Source organism: Nipponia nippon, unplaced genomic scaffold (assembly GCF_047370975.1).
Source record: "Nipponia nippon isolate SJK-2023a ecotype South Korea unplaced genomic scaffold, ASM4737097v1 scaffold_7, whole genome shotgun sequence".
NCBI classification, from domain to species: Eukaryota; Metazoa; Chordata; class Aves; order Pelecaniformes; family Threskiornithidae; genus Nipponia; species Nipponia nippon.
The window spans coordinates 48285577-48308117 of NW_028262391.1; the positions used below are offsets into that span (position 1 = coordinate 48285577).

At 39.6% G+C, this 22541-nt stretch overlaps 1 protein-coding gene and 1 long non-coding RNA gene across 2 annotated transcripts in view; one reads left to right on the forward strand and one right to left on the reverse strand.

The window, feature by feature from the left end:
- The window catches only part of LOC148051059 (uncharacterized), a 535993-nt gene that overhangs the window by 411183 nt on the left and 102269 nt on the right, over nucleotides 1–22541 (reverse strand). The window contains exon 3 of the long non-coding RNA XR_015700440.1: nucleotides 5351–5403. This is a non-coding gene — a long non-coding RNA (uncharacterized LOC148051059). The remainder of the gene's footprint in view (nucleotides 1–5350; nucleotides 5404–22541) is intronic.
- On the forward strand, nucleotides 8011–14472 carry DYNLRB2 (dynein light chain roadblock-type 2). The gene is made up of 4 exons (XM_087739876.1): nucleotides 8011–8030; nucleotides 8243–8318; nucleotides 12073–12240; nucleotides 14167–14472. The coding sequence occupies exons 1-4, from the start codon at nucleotides 8028–8030 to the stop codon at nucleotides 14208–14210; spliced, it is 291 nt and encodes a 96-aa protein (XP_087596002.1). The 5' UTR covers nucleotides 8011–8027; the 3' UTR covers nucleotides 14211–14472.

Genomic DNA, 22541 nt, shown 5'->3' on the forward strand with positions numbered 1-22541 from the left:
AAACATTAATAAGATACACAAAGGAGGGGGAAAGGAGATGGATTAGACTGAAAAGTGCCTTCGACATTTGGCACTTGGCAGCAGCTCCTGCTCTCACATCACAGACCACTGCTATTGATGATGCACTGAAGTGTCCACTTGAAAGAGAACACAGAATCCCACGAATCATGATTGACGGCGTAATGCAAGTTGTGTTTAGAGAACATGTACCCATGCTTATATGTTGGTTACTTGGAAACCATGTGCCAATGGCTATTTTTTAATTTACGTGTACAACCTCACAGAAACATTTCCACCACATGAAAGACAGTGTACATTATTTCACTGTGGCTTCTGGTTCCACTCTAATGATGTCAAAGTCATGTATTTACATTTACTTGAGAGCCTGCCAGTTCCAAGAGCACTACAGAAATTTGTCACAGGATGCTGCTCTGACGCCACTTCAGCGTACCTTTAGAACTACCATTCTGTTGGCTTTTTTCTAAGCTTTCTAGCTGTAGAAAGATTGAACCGAATAATGCATTTTGCTGGTTAGCTGACATGGAGCTAAAGAAGGTGACTGAAGCATTTAAAGGTTCGCTAAGTTACAGTGACACACACAGGAAGAATGCAACCAGTGAGGCCGCAATGCTGGGTTATAAAACAACTCGATCTAGTGCAAATCCTTACTCCGTCCAAAAAGTTTTACAATGGCCACATACCACCTCCAAAAGCTTTCTGGTTTACTACCAAATTTATTTCTGGTTTTGGACCCAGACATGCAATCTTGAGATGCCCACAAAGAAGGGTTAAAAACAATACAAGATTAACACCAATACCAAAAGAACAAGTCTCTAGCTGCACTAATTCCGATTATTATAACAACTACAAAAACCCCACAGTTTTCACACTGGACAGAAATTTTACAGCAACTTGAGTTCTGACAGACAAGTAATGGATGTGAATCTCGGAACAAGTGCCTCTTCCAACAGCTCCCCTTCTCTTAGCTTTCAGGTAATCCAGTCTAGGAGTTATTGGTCACAGCATTCTGCCACGCACAAGGGGCAGCGTTCGGTGAAAGAGTCGGTGTCATCTATAAACACAGATGCTTTCCAAACAGATTGGTGATGTAAAATATATTCTACAAATGCGTTTGCTTTTCTTTAAAACCAGGAATTCTGATTTTTCCAGAATAACTGCAAATGCAAATTAAAATTTCATCTGCCTCACATTTAATTTAATCTGCCTCATACTCAGTTCTAACTACTTCCCCTCATTATTATTCTACGCGCAATGGTACCAGTTAACTCTCACAATTAAGTTTGCAAACTTTCTTTATATTTAAAAAAACCTTTAGGAGAAACTCCTCATAGCAAGATTGCTCCAAGCAGTCTTACCCTAGTAAATGAGCTGGTATCATTAGTGATGGAGAAATCTCGTGATATCTAATTACGTGTGTACAATTGTTGTGATGGTTTCAGATTTCTTTGGTTTACAAACACTGACTCTCTATGATATTTTGGAACTCTTCATTCTGGACCAAACTGAGATAAAGAAATAATAAGTGAGAATATTGCATCATCAAACTACAGGTTGCATTTTTAGACAGTAGTTTAATTGGGACTTTCATCAAAGATCACCCAGAATACTCAAATAATGGGAAATATAGCTCTTGTCCAAAAAAACGTCAATAATAAATTTCACCCCAATTCTCTACTAGTTTCCTATCCACTGGCAGTTATAGTCCAGGCTTTTGCTAATTATATATAAAGACACAAATTGACAGGAGCCCAGCTGTATCCATTCTTTCTCCCAAGACGGCAACTACAGCCAGCCAGGCCAGTCTAATACTGTACCTCACATTTGAACACCACAGAGTGGGAAAGAGGCTGTTCTTGTTTAAGAGCCTCAACCCCACCTTTTACTAACACCTACAGCCTGCTGTGTCCCAAGGTTAGCCACTACACTGCGGACGTGCAAGGTATTAAAGTAGGCATTTTAACTTTAACTGGTGGTTGGCAGGGAACCTTCTAGTTTCCAGTTATCTAGTTTCTGGTTATCTTTGTTGAACTTTTGAATGTGCATATGCTCACTTAGTACCCAGAACAGAGCACAGAAGTTGGCAGTTTTGCCTTCAGTTCTTGCAAACCAAAATGCCTCAGCAATATGAAAAACACATACGCAAACTTTACAGATGCTACTGTCATTCCCTTATCTTCTGGAGTGAAGGATGGCTGTACTTTAAAGAGGGCAAATAACACTAAACAGACATCTAAGACAGGAAGTAAAAATACTGAACTTTAGCTGCTGTCACTAGTCACCTCAGAATCACTATTGCAGTGATTCTGACCTTTGGACAGACTGCTGCTATCCAAAATGAAATCGGGCCAGTGAGTAAACTCTCTACTCTATGAAGAATATTATAGATGTTTTAATAGTGTAAGTGAAGATCTCATAAAACAGAAGTACAAAAAGCACCTTAAATTATTTATTTGGAAAATGCTGCCCAAATTTTGTCCAGCCTCACAAAGAATCTAAAATGCAAGGTGTCAACTTACATCAGAAAGGATGCAATTATCAAAGTGAAAAGTTTAAAAATACAGTTCCATGGCTCAGGCTACTCCTTTATTATTGTCCAAAAACATCTTTCACAGGCAGATGTCTTACAAAGATGGGCAAGCTCTTTCTTATTCTTACAAAGGACATTCTATAGTCTTGAGCTAAACATAAGGCTCAGTTGTAACAGAAACTGGCTAGTTGGTCCCCTCCACAGATTATGCCCCTCTGTTTTCACACTTCTGAAGCCCAGTGTTTCCATACAAGTTAATCACAAACACAGCCCTCACTGTCAGCAACAGTACTAACCTCAATATGATTCAGCCATCAGTAGAGTCATTCTCTAAACTCTTACTGCTTCAGTGGGTATTTCCTATCAAGGCAGGACTGTGGAACATTTGCATATATGGCAGAGCATCCTCCTCTGCTATGCACAACTCTTTTTATTGTATATTCACAGCAGACCACGCAAAGCATATTAGGTCACCAAAAGCTCAGGAATAGCACTGACAAGCTGACGTGCCTGTTGTGACTAAACTTTACCCACTGAAATAACCAGGGTAGCAGGGGAGTGGCTACCTTAGAGGAGATAAGGCAAATGTACCAGAGCAGATTCACATGCCAGTCTGAAAGCCTCCGAATGGATGGTTTAAAAGCCTAGGTAGAAATGTACTCACAATTCAGAATTTGCTTAACTGCTTCAGTACAAGAGAAGTTAGCAGAATATAAAAAAATTAATTTTGATGAAGCTATGCATAAGCTTTCTGCAATTACTAAATAAAATGCCTCTACAGCTTCTGCCTTACAACTGAACCAAGGTTATTATCAATTTGCTCTTGATATAGGAGAGTGATTTTCATGTACTTACATCTGCACTCAGAAGGAAGAGAAAATGGTTTGTGAAGTTCCCATTAGCATACAAAAGCAGCAACATCTGCTGGGAGTTTTAAGAGGCTTATTGCTGTCACTTAATCAGCACCACAGAGGCTACAGTTGGCCACCTCTGCCCTCGTCAGCACTCTAGGTATGGTTTCAAGAGATGAGGGGGTAATTTGACCACGCAACAGCTCCTGCAAGACTTCTGTATCTATAAAAAAAATTCTACTCTTACTTAGCTGAGGATAGGTAATCCACCTATGCCGATTCCTCCTTGCATAAACCTGTAAATAGTATCATAGCTGAAGTCATTAATCCTTCCGTACGATACGTGACTTAAGTCAAGAGGCATTTTAACAAGCAAGACACAAAACCTGAGTGAGTTCACTTCAATGTGCTGTAGCTGTAGCACCATCTAGAGGACTTGAGCTAGAAATTCCTCACACAATGGGCAAAAAACCTGGAAAACTGCTCTCAAAAATTGTGAAAAAAATCTTTACACAAAAAAAAAAATATTTTGAGCAAATTTTCATTCTAACATTTATCTACAGAGTAACTTAAATTGTTTCATATGTGCCTACATGGCACACAGTATTTCTTAAATACTTTCTCAGCTTATGATATTTGGATTCATAGGGGTAACAAAAGATTAGAACAAGTGAAACTTTATTGACAGTCAGATTGGGAAAGATCTTGATCTCATCCGCTCTAAGTCACATGCTTGCTACAAGACCTTTTTCAGGTGGAGAAAGGCAGGACCTTCCCTACAGTTTTGTTCATAACCTTGCAAGGATGACTAACTTTACTCTGTTTTCCTTAATCGTCACCTTTTTGAAGGAGGTCTCTTAATAAAACGAAAGCCAAATTTCAATCAGGGAAAGGGAAGAGGTTTTTAACTGAATAATAAAGAGTACGTATTTTATCATATTTCACACATAGAAGGAGGTGCTGACAACTGATTGCTCACTGCAGAACTATTAAAAGAGGAGAAGATGGACAGGTACAGCCCTAGAGCCCTACTGATTACTTTTTCCATCCACAGACACCCCAAACCTCACTTTGACTACTTTCAGCCTGGCACACTCTCCCACATAACTCTGCTACTGCCACAAAAATAACACTTTTGCTCCTGAAGCCTTCTGGGGATAGCAAAATTTAATCCTTTTGTTACTTCTATGAAACTCTGAGCCAGTTGCTCAGAGACTGAAAGACCAAGAATTAATTGAGAATATTCACAGTGTGACTGCTCCACAGAGTTTGGGGGCAATAAATCCTAACTGTAGCTACCATTCATTCGTTGACATGCGACTGATCAGCAGCATGATTTGTAGTGACACACCTCCATTAAAAATTCAAACTTTTGTACACCTGAACACAATTTGTATTTCTCTTTCTCTCAGTATTGTGTCAAAAAAATCATGTAATACCAAATAATCGGTAATTTATTTTCGAAATTTCTAAGGGCTGTGTGCTAAGAATGGACTCTAAGCTTTCAGCTACTATGCCACATTATCTGCTTCTACCAAATTTCTTTGGAGACTATTTGGCTAGAAATAAAAGCATAGAGGAAAAAACTGTGAAAGAACCAACTGTACAGTCATCAACAGCATCACTATTGATCATGCCTGAGTTCATTCCACTTTATAGGCCAACAGAACTGAAAGCTTCTGGAGATACCCTACAGCATGGGCAAGGGAGCTATCATAATAGCCAAGAGACCTTTACGGTTACCTGTAATCAAGATTACTGGTTATAAAAAGCAAAGTTCTTCCTCAATTTAATTGATTTATGCTATTTCGTAATGGCTGGCAGCAAATCAAGAATGTTTACAGCACTTCAGCGTAGCTCAAGTCCCTCAGTGTGCTTCACTCCCTCCCTACCTCTTCCTGGGTCTCCAGGTTCAAGCAGCAAGAAAGGAATGAAATTCTTACGTACTTACCAGTGAAATCCTCTTCCTAGTTTCCACGTGGAGAATTACATCTTCTGTCATAGCTTGAAAAAAAAAAAAAATTAGAATAGTTTTAAGTATTTTCCATCTTTCAGTTGATTTTTTTTCTGCCTCAATCTTAACTATAAATGCAGAAATTAGTTCAAACACCAGACTACAAGTGCAAGCACCTGAAGTTTAAGCTTCTCAGTTGCTACTTTTACTAGCAAATATTTAAGCTTATTCACACAGATAAGCATTTGCAAGATTCCAGTCCTAGACTATGAGGAGTTTCTGGTTCTCAAACAGTATCACTCTGTTCCTAACAGTGCATTCACTACTGTATATCAAAAGAATAATTATGTTGCTTGGAATCTGAATTCTCAGTTAAATTTCAAGTAACCAAGAAAATATTTTCATTTGTTGTTACGTGTCTAAGTCTGAGACAAAGCCTATCTGAGTGTCTGTAAAAGTCTGCATGTTTCAGTCTTTCATGCTGAGCATAAATAATGCTTCCAAGAATAATCCTGCATCATGCTAGCTGTCATTTTGGCTCCAGTTCAGTATTTTTTTGCAAAGCTGAGCTGATATTTTTATTGGTTTTAAAAAGACACATAGGCATCTTGCATCCAGGAGGGAAAACAGTGGTCTTGAAAGAAGCCTCAAAAACTAGAAAATAGCAACAGGGCAGCAGAGTAAATGAAAAAACTCCTCCTTTTCATTTTTCTAAATCCCTGGAATTACCAGTCCAGTTACTGGGGGTAGGATTACCACTATTCCTTATAGTCTGTTATCCTACAGTGTGCTGACTTTAATTGGACTGTAATAGCAAGGATCACTCCTGTGACCAACACCGACAATAGGACCAAGTTTATATTGTATAATCCATAGGTTTTCTTTTAAGAGCATCTACTGAGTGTATTAAAACAAAATTGCCCAGCAGATGTTCCAGTCAGATTCAATAATCACGCACCAGTGCTTCCAATTGCTCAAAAAAAAAAAAAAAAAGAAAAAATATCTGTAAGGATACCTCATTTCCAAAAATTGAGAACACCATAGTTCTTACTGCAACAAAACTGCACAGGTGTATCAATGCAAATTTCACTGCTGGCTAAACTGTGCACAGGTGAAACAATTCACACAGCTGATGCAGTCACTCATATGGACCAGTATCTGCTACACGCATAGTGTTCTTGATTGCCTTCCGTAGCATGCCATAGGATGCTGGGTTAACTCCTAAAATAGTAGCTTTTGAAATAAATATACTGGTATTCCTGATAATGTCTCCCTTCCCTCATAAGCCAGACTTTCAATTCAGTTATACGCTTATCTAAATACACAGCAACTTCAACACTTCTGATTTATGTTGGCCTCTGCCAGTCTGAAACTTAATAAATGCCTAGAATAATATTGTTGCAATAGATAGGGCAATCCTACACAACTGAAGTTATTTTCTCTCCAACACAGGGCCATAAACTGCACTAAATTATGTGCTGATGTACTGTTACAAGTTTCAAATACAATTCCGACCTTAAAGAGCTACAGATTAATAACTACTTTGTTAATTTGTTCTTAAGGCCTCTCTGTTTAAAAAAAAAAGGAGGGGCTGCTTGCTTCCCAAAACACCAAACTTTGTAAACTTGCCAACTCTTTAGAGCAGAGCAGCTAAAAGCCACTCTCATGGCAAGACCCCAGGAAGCTTCATAAACAAGACAGAAGACTGGGTGAGACCAGCCCCCTCCCCTTAAAAAGACATCTAAGAGTCTTTTGAAGATATCAGTACTATTTACTGCACGTATGGAGGAAGACGGCTCTTCAAAGGGCTTGCGCATGAAGTCTGTTCCCCTGCTATTTTGGTAGAGGGGAACAGAAGCACGTGGGTAACTTATTTACACCTTCAGCATTGTGAAAGTGGCCTACGCCAATCTTAATAGTGTAGTAAGCTATGGCAGCACATGACATTTCTTATGATTTACCTATCTATACATAATGATCATAGCACTACTAGACTGGAAAGCTTCTACTAGTGAAAAACAAGCTCTGCACACCCACACAGTATATAACACTTGTGGAAAAACAGAGAGCAGACAAGGCAACACTTCTACAAAGAGAGAAGAAAAATACTTGTTTCTAACAGTAGCTAAACTGGTATCTTTGGAATTTGGTGAGTATCAGCCTCGGCTTGAAAATAAACTAACAAAAATTCCCCTTCTAATTAGAACAATTAAGACAACTTAAGTTCATTTCACCTCACCTACCAGCCAGAGTCTGTCAACAGAGCTTAGCCACAAGCCCATCCAAAGCAGAAGTCACACTAACGGCCGCAGGCCCCTTGGAAGCACTAATAAGCCCTCACGGCCCTGACCAGCCCCACCTGGGGCCTCCCCTCACGTCCTCCGGGCTCCGTCTAAGCCCGAGCCCGGGCCCGGGCCCTCGCTGCAGGTGCCCTTGTCCTCAGCCCTCTCAGGGGGTCTCTGCTGGCTGCCCCTCGGGTGTGAGCTGTGGGGCCCAGTTCCTCAGGCCTCCCCCGCAGCTGCTGGCCCCGGGTCACTGGGCGCAGCCCGCAGCGAGGCGGCACCATCCCGGGCACCATCCCCGTCCCCTCAGGGGCCGCGCTCGGCCCGCGCTGCCGCTCCCCGCCGTCACTTCCGCCGCTCCATAGCAACGACGGCGCGGCGGCAGCCAGGCCATGGTAATGGCGCTGCTCCCGCCCGGCCACCCGAGGGGGAACGGGGCGGCCGGCGGGGCCGGGGAGCGGCCGGGGGCCGGGGGCGGGCAGAGGGCAGAGCCCCGCGGCTGCCTTCGGGCACGGCGACCCCGCGGCCTCCTCACAGGGGCCCGCGCTCGCCGTCGGGCGGAGCTGTGGTGGCTGCGGGGGTGCTGTGGTCTCCTCTCTCCTCGCAGGCCGAAGTGGAGGAAACCCTAAAGAGGATCCAAGCCCACAAAGGGGTGATCGCAACCATTGTTATAAACGCCGAAGGTAAAATGTCCTCTGCTTTCTCCAAGTAACAAGCTTGGTAGTGGCAATGAGCCTAGTAACTCCTAAGCACGAAATTGCAGCTTATGAGGTGTTAACACAATCCGCTTGCAATGCTTTACGAAGGTGTCGTGACTTTCAAGAATGTGCGTTTCATCTTAAGACATATACATTTGGTTTGTGGCCATTTCTTGAAGCTCTCCATATGATGTCATTTTTCATTCAGGTTAATGGAAAGCAGAAAAATGGAAAGCAGAGCCTTGACATAAGTCGTCTCTGAAGAAGTAACTGGAAGTACCATAATCTTCATTTAACTTAAGGAGTTCCATGTTGTTACTTATCCCCCTTGTTTAACTAAACTATACTTTATTTTTCAGAACCAGATCATGAACATCTCTTGGTAGGTTACAGAAAGGGAGAACACGTGGCACTGAGCTGTTGCTTTTGCAGGCATTTTTTTAGTCCAAAATTCATTGTACATGCAAGAAAATTCACTAGCACTTCACTCTCCCCTCTTCCTCTGAGAAGTTATGATAGAACAAAAACATCAGGAGAAAAGTATCTACTAAACAAAGTTGGTCTTCTACTGTGGGAGCCACTCCTTGGCCCTGCTAAATATTCACAAGTTCCCTAAATTGTGTTACGGTGTCTTGTCATAGGAGGCAGAGCCAGTTTCATGTCAGGCCAGCTTTGGCTGTGATCCTGAAGACTGCAAGCCAAAAGTGAAACTGGTCACAGAAATCAGTTTTCAGAAGCTAGGCTTCTCAGGTTAATCTGTTTTAATCATTCCTTTACAAAAAAGACAGCTCACTCCATTTACCTTGCCCATAATTTAGTTGGCCTCCTTCACCTTTACAATCCCCTAAAAAATCTATTGCACTAGCAACAGTTTAGCAACAGGACGCAAGAATACTAAGAAGGAAGCCTGAATGTTATTTGGTCTTTAGAAAATGTGGACATTTTAATTCGTGTGCCTCAACATGTTAAGTAAAATGTGCCTTTGTTCACAGAATAGATGATGCAGGTCAAGAGAGAAGTGTAGCCTGGCAAATAGAAACTGAAAAGCTGCTTTGTGCCTGCACGTGCTCATGTCTAGATATGGCTGTTCACTAAGCTGAAATGCAGTCTGGTTTCTGCAGAACAAGTACTGTTTCAGCCATTTCTGTATTCTGTTTCAGTAAATAGAATGTGACTTGATCCAATGAGCACTTAGACTAAGCTGCAAATGAGAAGTGAACAGAATCAAGCACTTACTTACTTAGATAGCACAAATGATCCTTTTTGAGCTTCCAGACTAACACATTTCTCAAGGCAAAAACACCAATGTAATCTAATAGAAAAATAACCCAGTTTTCTTATGTTCTGTTACTTGAAACAGTTGACTTCTTGGCACAATATTGGTCAAGTATGCTTTCCCATTCGGGTGTACTACTGCAGCCCACCTTTACCTCTGGTAGTTCTATGGTATTGAGGGAAAGCTCAGATATAGCTGTGCAGAGCTAGGACAATAGCATGCTTTTTACAAGGTTTTTTGGGGGGTTCCTTCTGTCTCAATTTTGATTTGCAAAGGAGGAAGGACGTTCCACTTCCCTTTTTCGCACGTTAGACTATTAACAGCAAGTCCCCCCATGTCCTGTTCAAACTTCATCCTCACACACCCGTAAAATATGTGGCTAGACTGAAGCTGACGGACGAGACTAGTGCAGGAATTTTGGTTTTAATTTATCGTTTAGAAATGTTTTGACACCAGATGCCAGATGTGAATGCAAGAGAGTCTGTACTCCGTGAGGATGTATTCAAGGTACCAAAAAGTTAGATTCCACAAACTAAACCTCAAATAGATGTGTAGTTGCAAGTCTTTGTAACATCTCCAAATATCGATAATTAGCAATGGTCACTCTAATTACTTCAAATCTTTTTGTAGAAAATTAAATTTAATTTCCCTCTATCCTGCAACATTTAAAACAAGTGTACAACTTAAATTAATCACAGTAAAAATACTGGAACCAGTGGTGCAGTAGTGAGGTTTCTCAGGCTGTTCGGGTTCCCTAAAAAGAACCCTCTGTTCTCCACTAACATGAACAGTTGTCTTTTACTAAGATTTTTGTGATAGTGTAGGTACACTTAGGTGTAATAGTATGCAGGTGAAATAGCAAATTAAAGATTCCCGATAAAAACATTGCCTGTCATTTATTTTAATGCTCAAAGTTGATTTGTTCATTGAAACACTATGCTAAGTGTACACTGTTTATTTGGAAAATCTCATAAACTGTTGTTATCCTTCACAGTTGAGAAGGACCACACTACAGCATTTCTAATGAAGGATTTATTTGCCTTTTTCTAATTTGGGTGGCAAAGGCAAAGAGAATTTGTCCTAAAGTAAGCATAGCTCAGCTTTAATCTAAGGATGTCACTAGTGTCAACTCATTTTCATGTTATTATTAGACCTTGGAGGATCATTTAACATTTACCATTTTCATTAAAAGTGCTGTATTTGTTGAAGCAATCATTTAGATACAAGGTCATATAAACTTGACACTAATTCATTGCTGCTTTTAAGTGACTTACTATTTAATGCTGTGATTATGTAGATATTCTCATGCTAATGCAGTGCTTGGGAACACCTGTTTCTTTGCATTAAAACACCAGTTCCAATCTCTGTGTAATAAACATTAGACACAAAGGATGTACCGGGTCATTCTGTACACTTCCCTACACTACACATCCAACTAACGCAGAATTATTTCTCAAGTGACGACACAGATTTCAAGTGATTCAAATAACACTTTCCTAGGAAAATTATGGAATAGTATAATATCTGAGGTGACTCTATTATTTCTTTTATTCCTGTGCCTCTAATTCTTTACCTGGCATTCAGTATTTTTGCACGTTAATTCTTCTTTCATAATCAAACTTTTCAACTTAAGTCATATTACTCTATTTCTGTATTCCTATCCTGTCCATCTGGAAGACGCAATACAAATGTACACAAAAAGAAAATTGCCTTGCCAGCTTGTAATCTATTGTCTTTGTTAGTAGGTCAAATAAATCTTTAATTAGTGAAACAAGCTTATTAAAGCCAAACAGTTTTACACTTGCAGGATTACTGTGAACCCTGTTTTTAGTTTCACCTGGTAGCCTATTAATATAAAACGCATGATTTGACAAATCATTGATAAACAATGATTCATTAAATCATCAAAAATTGATCTTTACTTACGTGGTCCTAGTTTTAATCGTTGGGATCAATACACTATGTACTACCAATTGTCAATATTTTGCCCCTAATTGGAAGGGATTGTTCCAAGAGTGGTTTTGCTTGCCATATGCAAACGTGCCACTTCTGCCCTTTGATTGCTCTTGGTATTTCACTGGGAGTGTGTCATTTCTATTACTGCACATGCCAAGTGCTACAGTTAAAGTCTGGGTTAGATTCTTGCAAACTCGGTGGCAGTGTTTAAACTGATGAAGCACCATAACCGGTTAAGTACTACAGAATGGAATTTGATAGGTATTTAAGAGCCTTTAACAGCAATTAGGCTCTTTCATAAGCTTCATAAGACAACTCAATGTTTAATTGCCACTGATTAATATAAATTATATTTTAGAAAGCATGTAGATACCTGAAATCAACATAACTCCTTTCTGCTACAAAACAGAAAAAATTATGAAATCAGTATTTTTAATCTTATGATCTGCTGTGTATGAAGAATATGCAACTTAACTGAATGATTATTAGAAAAGTATTTGTTTGCAGGAATTCCAATAAGAACAACTCTGGATAACTCTACAACAGTCCAGTATGCAGGTCTTCTTCATCAGCTCACCATGAAAGCTAGGAGCACAGTGAGAGATATTGATCCTCAGAATGACCTTACCTTTCTTAGGATCAGATCAAAGAAACACGAAATTATGGTAGCTCCAGGTAATATTTCTATTAAACTAACAACAGAACTGTATGTTGTTTTAAGTTTCTTTTAATTCTTCACAAATAAGGCTACCGTAGAAAATGTATTTTGAAAATAAGTATAGGAAAATATAATCATATATATTCCCGATGTAACCAGATGTGTTGGGATTTTAATGTACGGAGTTTATAGTATTCAAGCTTGGAGACAACCAAACAAGTCTACATCTGAGTAATGATCTGGTTTCTGTGGGTTTTCACAAAGGAAAACTGGACAAATACATATATCAAATAGTGTGTGTGTATATATATAGTGTTAAAGGCAGCAAATCCATTTTAGCTCCAAAAAGATGCAAAAAATCTTTTTTCTAAAAAATATTTTTTACTTCGTATGTTATCATGGTGGGATTTGTGTCATAGATGTGCAGTATTATCACCAACATAGTAACTGCAATATAATTATTTTCCTTGAAACAACCAGGGGAATATAGCAACCTGTTTCTCACTCACGTTAAATACAAATATATGTTAATTTGGTAGGTGTGTCCCTAAAATAGATAGCAAGGCCAGATAAGCTGTGGTGAAGCTGTGGTCAATTACCAGTACAAGGTGAATCAGGCAAAGTGGAAGTGATTGGTTGGGGCTGAGATCCTAATGTGTGTGCTAGCTAATTGAGAGACTAATGGCATGCAGGGTTTTGACAGAAATATCCCACGAAGGCATACAGAACAGAGAGGGAGCTCCAGGGATCTCCTCAGCACAGCCGCTGGGGAGGAGGTTGGCTCTGAGCTTGCGGTGATGGACAGCCTTCACTGGGGTAGTCCTCTGATGCCCATTTCATAGCAAATGTAGAGCAGAGGTACTGCACTAGGTACGCATTACCTCGCCTCGCTGGAATTATTTATAATGCTGCTGTGAAACCAGTATGTGTGAAAGAAATCTGGCACTGTCATTAAGTGTCAACATTAGTCATCAGCTGATAAATTAAAATTTTAGTTTAATTTCTATTTTGGAGTATACACCTAATGCGTTTTTTTAAGTTGTGTTTTTTGCTCGTTGATTTAAACTGATGCACTTGATCCTTATTTTGTGTTTGCCCTTCACTTATTTTTTAGAGGTGACTTTTTGACCAGTAATCATTAAAGCATGTTGACCTGAAAATAACAGGTATAAAATGTGAAGCTTTTTTGCTAACAGGGAGATTAGTTGTTCAGAGGCTCGATTGTATTTTGGTATAACAGAAGGTGGCAAATGAACCACCTATGATTTATATTAAGTTGCTTTTGGAAAGTGACAGTGCAGGAGTGCAGCTTCTTAACTCTCCAAAGCAGATATGACCCTACTAAATTCACTGGATACTTTCAAGAAATGTTTCATTTAAAACAGATAATGTTAAACAGCTATCCAACAGAACTGTTTCCAAAACTTCCCCGGGCTTTTAGAATTAGTAGGCGAAGTCTGGCATGCTTAGAATTTATTCATAGTAGAAGTCTATTCACATCTTTTCTGCTTTTTTCATGTCTAAATGGTGTTCTCAATTTTGAATAAACTAGTTAGTGAACTGAAAGAAGTTCTCTGCACCTGCAGAAGAGGCTGCAGATGTCAAAGTTTTTTCTTACAACAAGTGCTAGCTCCAGGTGCTTATCTTGTGACTTTTTTCATCTTGTTTAAATATCTTTACAGCTTCTTGAAAGCAAATCTACTGCTTACTAAAATAGCTTTAATATGGTATAGTTAAGCTTTATGACACAGATTTTTTTTATCTGTAATCTCAGATTTTTGTACAAAGTGCTTACATTTTCTAAGTGTTTTTTGTATAAATGCCACTGCTTTTGCTTATGTTTTATAACAAATAAAAAGTTGGAGAGGAAGAGATGAATAAAGAGTATTTATCAGGAAATATGATAAAATATTTTAACTAAACATTTGTATATCCTTTTGCAGATAAGGAGTATCTCCTGATCGTTATTCAGAACCCATGCGAGTAGTCCTACTATGGCAATATTTTTAGACAGCGATGGAGTTCTACTTGTTAAACTAATATTACTTGTTGATATTTAATATCAAACATAGGACTAAGTAATTTTACCTAAAGTGTAACTGTCATGACTGAAATGTTGCCCATTTAAAGTTCTCAGTTGTAGCTGTATCGATTTGTGTTTGAGCAAATCAAAATGCCTATATCAAAATATTGTATGTTTATCTCGATACTCGGAAGAGCAATAATAAAGCAAAATGCCTAAAACTCTCTTTAATGGATGTTGAAGTTATTCTTGCAATTAAGTCGTTCTCTTTACACTTCTAAGATTACGTTGGAGGAGAAATCGTATCTCATGGGAAGTTGTAGATCATGTGTATGCATACATCTACAAATGTGTCCCTATGAACTAGCGTAACCACAGTTACACGAACCAAAGAATGCAAGTGTCGTTCGTGTCAGTAATAATGACGGATGGGATATTGCCCTGGCTTTAACTCCTGGTTTTTAAGTTTTCTAAGGAAAGAAAAGTGAAAGAAAAACTATCTTTTATTATTTTCCAATTTCTACAGATGGAAACAATAGCTTCATTTAATATTTTCAGTACTGGGCATTTCAAGCAGACGAAGTTGAGCCTGCACTCTAATGTAGAGCTACTGTTTGGTTTGGTACTGTTAAACAGTGCTTTTAGATAACGACTCTCCCGTGCCCTCTGGTAACTCCTGAAGCCCTTAGATCCAATACAGAAGCCGTGCGCCTTAGTGACAGGGGACGAAGGGTGGGTTAAAGCTCAGAATGTTTCCCAAACCAGATCCACGTTTATGCAGTAGCACCGGAGACCAGATACGTATTGTTGAGCGCCTTTAAACAGATGCACTGATAAAAGGCCACTGTAGGGTTAAGCTACCTCCAACTCGGTTCTGTTGGGAAGACGTGCTATGTCAGTGCTATGTCGGAGTCTCGCAGCCACTGTGCCCTCCTGGCTGTGGGAGGGCAGCGCAGAACTGGGCGCAGCAGCCCGGTTCTGCCCACGCCGTGTGCCTTGGGTGAGCGATAAGCTTTCCTCCCTCGTGATCCCAAAGTCATGGTAAGCTTGGCACTAGAGTACACGCTGAGACAGTGTGAGAGTGAAAGGAGCTGGAGCTGACCCCGTGCTTAGAAAATATCCAGTCATACTTGTACTAGAAATCATCTCAGGTTATGTAGATTATATATAAATTTTATCAATTAATTATTTAAACTTTAAAACTTCAGATTGTCTTCAGTTGGTCACAAGAAGGGTTTTTTTTTCTAGATATGGGAAGGAAAAACAACAAATGTGTGGGGTGGCTATAAGGATGAAAGGAAAAATGAATCTGTTGAATACTGCTCAGGGATCCTTGTAGTACATCATACGAATTGTGGTTGAGGTTATGAAACTGAAAACTCGCCGCACGTCTCGTTGGATATGGAGTCAGCAATTTGCTATTAGGGCTATGTTATGTGTCACTCAAAACTTACTTACACAAAGGAGAGTTATCAAAGCCCGGTGGTATTTTTTTCAAATCTGAGTGTTTGCTCTGACTTTGCTGAAGAGCTTGGAAAGGCTGTATTTCACTGAAAAATCTGGGAGGGTTGGTCCTGCTCCTGGGAGCAGAAAGTATCTGAGCGTTGAGATCTCAAAGGCCCGCAGACAGATTCCACGCCGAAGCGGTGGGCGGCGGGGACCACAGGAAGATTCAGTGCCGCTGCGTATTGAGAGGAAGCGAACCCAAAGGCACAGAGGCCCAGTGTGATGGAAATGAAGCACAGCAATCCAGCTGGGCAGGGCTATTCAAAATTTTAAGGATATGTAAATCAATAGGGCACTATTCAAGGCCAGGTTGGACGGGGCTTTGAGCAACCTGGTCTGGTGGAAGGTGTCCCTGCCACGGCAGGGGGGTTGGAACCAGATCATCTTTAAGGTCCCTTCCATCCCAAACCACTCTGTGATGACTATTGGTGGCACTTACTGTAGTCGGTGCTGTGCTAGAAAAATTTCCTTACCGCTGGAGGGTTTTTAATTGTTCACTGGAAAACAACCATTTTAAGTTGTTTGTAATGAACCGATATATTGATGTGTGGCAATGCTTTAAAAAAACCCTCAGTTTTTATTTGTTATCTTCTCTGCTTCTGTTGTGATAATTTTAAAAATCCAACTTATTTATTGCTATGTATTAGTGAACATTTATTCTACTAATATCCTGGCATGTCAAATGCCTACCAATTCAAAGCCCAGATTTTTCACTTCGCCACCTACCCAAAAGTATTGCTGAATTCCAACTACTGTTCACGTGTATTTGGGGCTAATAGTTTTGTTTCCATTGCTTTCTCTAAGAGCATTGAATTCCGTGGAGGTTTCACTGTATACGTCCAGAAAACTGCCAGAATTACAGTCCCTGCTACACTTTTCTATTGTCAACTATAATATTGGTGTTGCAATTTCCAGCGTCATTGAAAAATGTCCTTCAGCCCAAAGAACACAGTAGTGCATTGCAAAGAGAAAAGCTTCGTGTCTGGCAATGTTCTTCCATTTTTGTCTTTCTGATACATGTGTCAGTTCCCTTTACAGACTTTAATCCAATATTTATTAAGCAGCTGGTGATTGCTGTAGCTTGATAAAGCACTCAAAAAGACACTTAAGCCAAATCATTAAAATTAAACACATGCTAAATCATTTTGCTGAAAAGTGTTTTTATGTGGAAAAGTGGCCTTAAGCAGATGCATGTAGTTCTCCAAGGGTCAAATACTGCTCACAAATTAGTTTCTTTCACTGTTCCTGTGAGAGGCATAGATGCAGATAAGAGGGCAAAGTTTGGACCATTTATAATGATGTGCGTAGTAACAAATGTTATGCAAACACATGGGCTGAGCTGTGCTTCTGCCAGCTACTCTTACCAGGGCAGTCTAATCGGGTTTCCTTGAAAGCACTGTAGTATTATACAATTTTGGCAACATCTTCACTAGGGAGCATAAATTGAAACACTCCATTTCATTCCCTGGTAATTTGTTCCTATTTTCTGTGAGGAAAAGCAAGCTGAACACGTGTAAACTTTTCATTTAGGTCTTCCAGTAGGAAATGGAAGTAGCAACAGATAAGTCTCTGATAGTCCTAGTGGAAAACCCTCGCCAGCACATTGATCTGAACAAAGGTGGGCCATTGAAAAGGAATGGAATCATCCAGACAAAATACAGGCAAATAATTTTTTACGTTATTTGAGCACCACAGAAGTGTTACACCAAGTCATTTCAGCTGTCATTTATGTGAACCAGCACAGATTTTACTCGTTCACAATTAACTGGGGGGAGGATGAGGAAAACAGTAGCATGAAAGAGATTAATTTCATAGATGATCATTTTGTCAAGGGAACGTTGAGGATGTCAAGAATGGCTGTTGTTCATTGAAAGGCAGTGTTTGGGTTGAATCGTAACGTGCTAGTTAGGCAATCAGCCAAGGATAAATTATGTCAGTATCGTGTGTTTGGGGTCCTCAAAATGAACTAAATAGAAAGTTCTCAGAGAGCCTCCCACTTTCAGAATAAAGTACCTTGGATTTTCCTTAACATATAATTTTTCAAAATGCATCATCCCTCATGGGACAACAGCTTTGGCCAGCTGATTCATTCAAGGCAGTTGTTTGTTCTCCTGTATTGCTCATCTGCCAATTAAATACTTTTAAATATTTAACTTAATGCACATTCGGTGCACTTGGTAGTCTGGCTTTCTATAAAGTTACTTGGTGTTTTAGACATAAAATTATCATGTAGTCCACATTACATAATGCATATAGAAGTACCAAATGGTGTATTTCCCAGTTATACTTTCAGCTTAACTCAAGATGTGTGTAGATCTGCGGTCTTACGTTTGTACGTTATTTGATTAAATATAACTATGGGATACAATGAGAGTGATTCACAAACTGTGCAAGTGATAAAGCATTTGTAAGATAATGAACTGCTAACTACTTGTCACTTGTGCAGACTTGCAGGAACGTATGTATTTGTATTTTGTCAGGTCTGGCAAGGGCATTCTTGTGACAGGATTCTTAGAAGGGAGTGTAATGGTGAGGAAGGTGGTATTAAATATTAAGTCGAAATGGTCTGAAGTGGACGGTATTCATTACAGATGTTCACAGTTCACCTAGGAAGCAGTAAGATGTTAAATATGAAATTCTCCTACTGCCAATGAATGAATTATCACACTGTGTACTTTGTCATACATTAATTGTACTTGCCAACGTAATTGCAGGGAGAGGTTCCTCAGATTTACTGACGACACAAGGCTTCTTATACAGCAGTATTCTATATATGATGGGCATATGTACGTGTATGTATGTACATAAAGCATGTATATATAATTACTGTTAACTTCCCAGGAGGTGTTTGTTGGACCACCCTGGATTCTCTGAAGAAACTATCTGATCGTAAGTGTTAATACTAGTGAACCTGAAAAGGGCAGATCAGTCAAATATCACAACCATCTGAAAATGCAGTGAGGAATTAGTATTATTTCCAAGAGTTATTCAGTTAGTTTTGGAACTAAACAGTGACAGCAGCACTTTCAATAACAGAGGGTTTCCCTAGCAAGAGGAACCAACCCCAGCTCCACTGTCTCAACTCAGAGGGACACAAGTTCTGGAGTGGACCCGCAGAAAAAGCCACAGTTTTCCTAAATAAACTGATGTCATCCTTTTAATTATGTTTTAATTATTAAGTTACAATCTAGAGAAAGCAAGATAATTCCCCTATTGATTTTTCAAATCTCAGTCAGCTAAATTAGAGTAGCCAGGAGAATTACAAGTGTGTGTTCCCTTCGCCTGGCACCTGAACAAATTAAATCTCTCAGTTTGTAGAAAAATTAGGTCATAACAACAAGGCTCACTGCGGGACTTCACAGTATCCATGGGAGAAAGGAAGACTGATGCTTGGAGAGAAAGCCTAGAATGTCCTAAGTTAATTAAGCATAACAGCAGAGGTACATCATATATCTGTTCAGATCACGACATTGATTTGAATCTCTCTGAATTTCAGGACATTCACATTTGGAGACACAGTGGGACTGGAAACAGACCCCTGCAAAAAATGCAGCGACTCGCAGGAAAGTAAAGGCCACAGGGAGATCTGAACTGATTCCTTCAGCTTTGTGGACAATTTCAGAGGAAAAAGGTTAATTCTCCTTCAGGATGCAACCAGGAAGAAAATCAGCTAGTCCAAATACACATAATTTTTGGTAATCTCTGCAAATTATCCTTAAATAATAACAAAAGCACTCAGAATTTATTTCTGAGGAATTTTCAAAAGTTGCATTTAACAGGGTACACTTTATTTTTAAAAGCAACACCGATTTAAGTCAAAATTCTGCAAAGTGGATGCATAACAAGAGGGCATGCGTTGTAACTGCCCACATCCTACTTTGGACAGCCGGGCTCTCAGCTCTGCCCATTCTTTTGGGTCGTGCTGTAGTAAGGAGTGTTCTTCCTCTTTCCCAAAAGTCCGTAAGTCTGCCTTTGACCTGAGTCCCCTTCTAGTTGCCCTGGCTCTGCACCACTGACTTCAGTGAAATTGCTTCTATCTAAAGCAGTTTAAATGAGACACAAAAGATACCATTGCCTTGAATCTATGCCAACTGGGTCAAAAAGAAGTCTCAACGTGCTTTCACTGCTTTGTTTTTAAAGATACTGAGCAAGAAGACAACTGCACTAGACCATTCTTTGATGAAGATGGATAGAAGTCAGCATTAGTTGCCAGCTGGCAACAGGTTTACAAAGTGTTGTTCCAAGGCCATGATTGCAAGGAGCAAAATAGCTAAACAGAGTTTCAGGCTAAGAAAGGTTGCTATAATATGGCTCATCATTAAAAAAAAATAGCACTCAGTGGCACTTTGGATTTTCAAAGCCCTGTACGAATGCAGAGAAGAACATTGTGCCGAAGTACTTCAGACATCACAGAAGCTAGGAGAAGCAAAGATTCAGCTTTCTTCGGTATTTATATATACAAACTCCATGGTTAAGTCAATGAAGGTGACTGCAAAGTACAACAACAAGGGATGCATTCATTAGCACTATTCAAACAGTTTAAAGTGACTTTTCAAATATGGAAGGAAACCTCTAGGATCCAGTAAATTATTCCTTCCCCCTCTTGCCCCTTGTCCTAAGAGGAGCCGGCATTTGTTGGATGAATCCATCTCTTTGTCAGACTTGTTGCTAATTTTGCCAAAGGCTACCTCAGAATCTGGTCTCAGGGGCAGCGTCTGCTTCTTACACACCAAACCACAGTGCCTACCGTACAACTGTTGCTGCTGAACTAAGTACTTAAACATATTCTTCTGCTAAAATCAGCTGGAAATCTCATGGCCACCTTCTACAAGATTTCTGAGCTATGAGTGGCTTGCAGTGTCTCAGTACGTCTGGTTCAGGCTAAAACCCAGAACAGTATGGTCCAATAGAGGTAATAAATAATGATAAGATACGTAAATTAGTAATGAAGCTGTACCATTTCTGTAAGGAATTCTTACTGTCAATTGTGAAAAGCTGCCAGTTTCCTTCCAATTTACTAATTAGTGATTTATACGAGGGAGCGTCCATCGCTGGAATTACCCTTTCGTCTGCAAAAAAATCACGGCTCTAAGTCTCGAGCTCAACATTGGCCAACTGTGTGACTGCCAGCACGTGTGTCAGCGTTGTGGAGAAGGGACTGGAAATGCTCTTATCTCTAAGCAAGTGAAAGAGTGGAGCTCGATGGAAAAGTGAGGAGTGTTCCTGGTTAAGCAAAGATTTTACTTGCTGTGACATTTTGTTAAAGGAAGTTTATAGCTAAACCATAATGCAGATAAAAAAGAGACTGACTAATCTGCAGTCTTTACGATTCCAGATTATTGTTAATTCTGGAATATTCTAGGGGGACTTTCCCAGTGTAATATTCCAGGAGCACTCACAATATACCTGCCACAGTCTACCTCACATGACAAAACCATCCTTGGCCTAATGGGCTAACAGTATGCAGCACCGGTTTTCTTCTTTCTACTAGTGCTTCAGCAGAATAACTTCACTGACTTAAATGAAATTATTCTGCATTCATACGAGCTTTATTTTCCCCTTGTGTGTTCCACTTTGGAAGAATTTCAGAAATAAAAGAAAGACTCATGGTTCAGCAAACCGCAAAACAGAAGTTACAGGCAAGAAAATTTAGTATCCGCACAATATCACTGCATTTTTTCCAACCAGTTTTATTCCTTTCCTTTAGGGAAACAGAGGGACCACAGATAACTTCTACTTATTTACCCTACTGCAATGCATTAATAAGACCACAGTAACTCTCCCTTGGTTACCAGCACTATTAGCTTCCCTAATTTCTTGCAGGGGTGCCCGTGCTAGTGCACGAGTACAATACATCACTGCTTAGCTGTAGGTTCATCCTAAAGGTAGGATATGACATAGGTTATGGTTTTTAGAAAGAGCAGCTATGAAGCCACCAGCCTATTGAAAAGACTAGGCACTAGTGATATACTGATTATTTGCAAAATTTCATACATTGCAACCTCAGCGAAGTCAGCACTAGGGTAGGTAGCTAACTGATAGGTTTCTCTTTGCAAAATGGGGATGTTCCACTGGGTTTGAATGTATTTCACACCCACAGTATCTCACTTAAAATAACACATTTCACCTTCTGCTTTGGGTTAGAACATCAGAAAACACATTTTAAAGGCATCAGATCTTGTTTTCAGCAACTCGTAGTTAAGCTTTTCACCCATTTTCCCTCCCCTGCCGATGTTCTGTAAGATAAGGTATGAAATTTTTCCTTTTGTCACAGTTTTATTACTCAGAAATTTATTTTTAAATGTTCCATTGATCACCATTTCCTGCTGCAGGAGGCAGTGTCTATTTGCACCATTTGCATTCAAAACAAGCAGAGCTACAAGGAAAGAGGAATTTATTCACACACACCATTACTTCAGCCAGATGCCATATTAGTAATCGCTCTCATTTGTAGTATTTAGATTGAAAGTATCAACCCCCCAAAAAAATTCGTAAGCCCTCTGGGTGTGGAAGTAGGTTCCTTGAATTTCCAGGGAAAGGTAGAGGAAAAAGGACATCCTTATTTTAGAAGAAGAGTTCCATTTTACAGTGTCTTTTTTGACTTCTGCTGTAGATGATACTCAAAGACAATATTTACTCAGTGCCTGTGGATCAGATAAGCATGGGGAATAACGGATATACAAATATTAAATGTGCATGCTACAAAAAAAAAAAAATCCTCAGATGAAAATTTGGCAACTGAATGCTTAAATTAACATTAGCATATTCAAATCAGGGCTTTTGTGAGCA

Coding starts and splice junctions, on each gene's coding strand:
- DYNLRB2 (XM_087739876.1), top strand. Junction 8,319..12,072: donor CATTGTTATAAACGCCGAAG/GTAAAATGTCCT, acceptor ATTTGTTTGCAG/GAATTCCAATAAGAACAACT. Junction 12,241..14,166: donor CGAAATTATGGTAGCTCCAG/GTAATATTTCTA, acceptor ATCCTTTTGCAG/ATAAGGAGTATCTCCTGATC.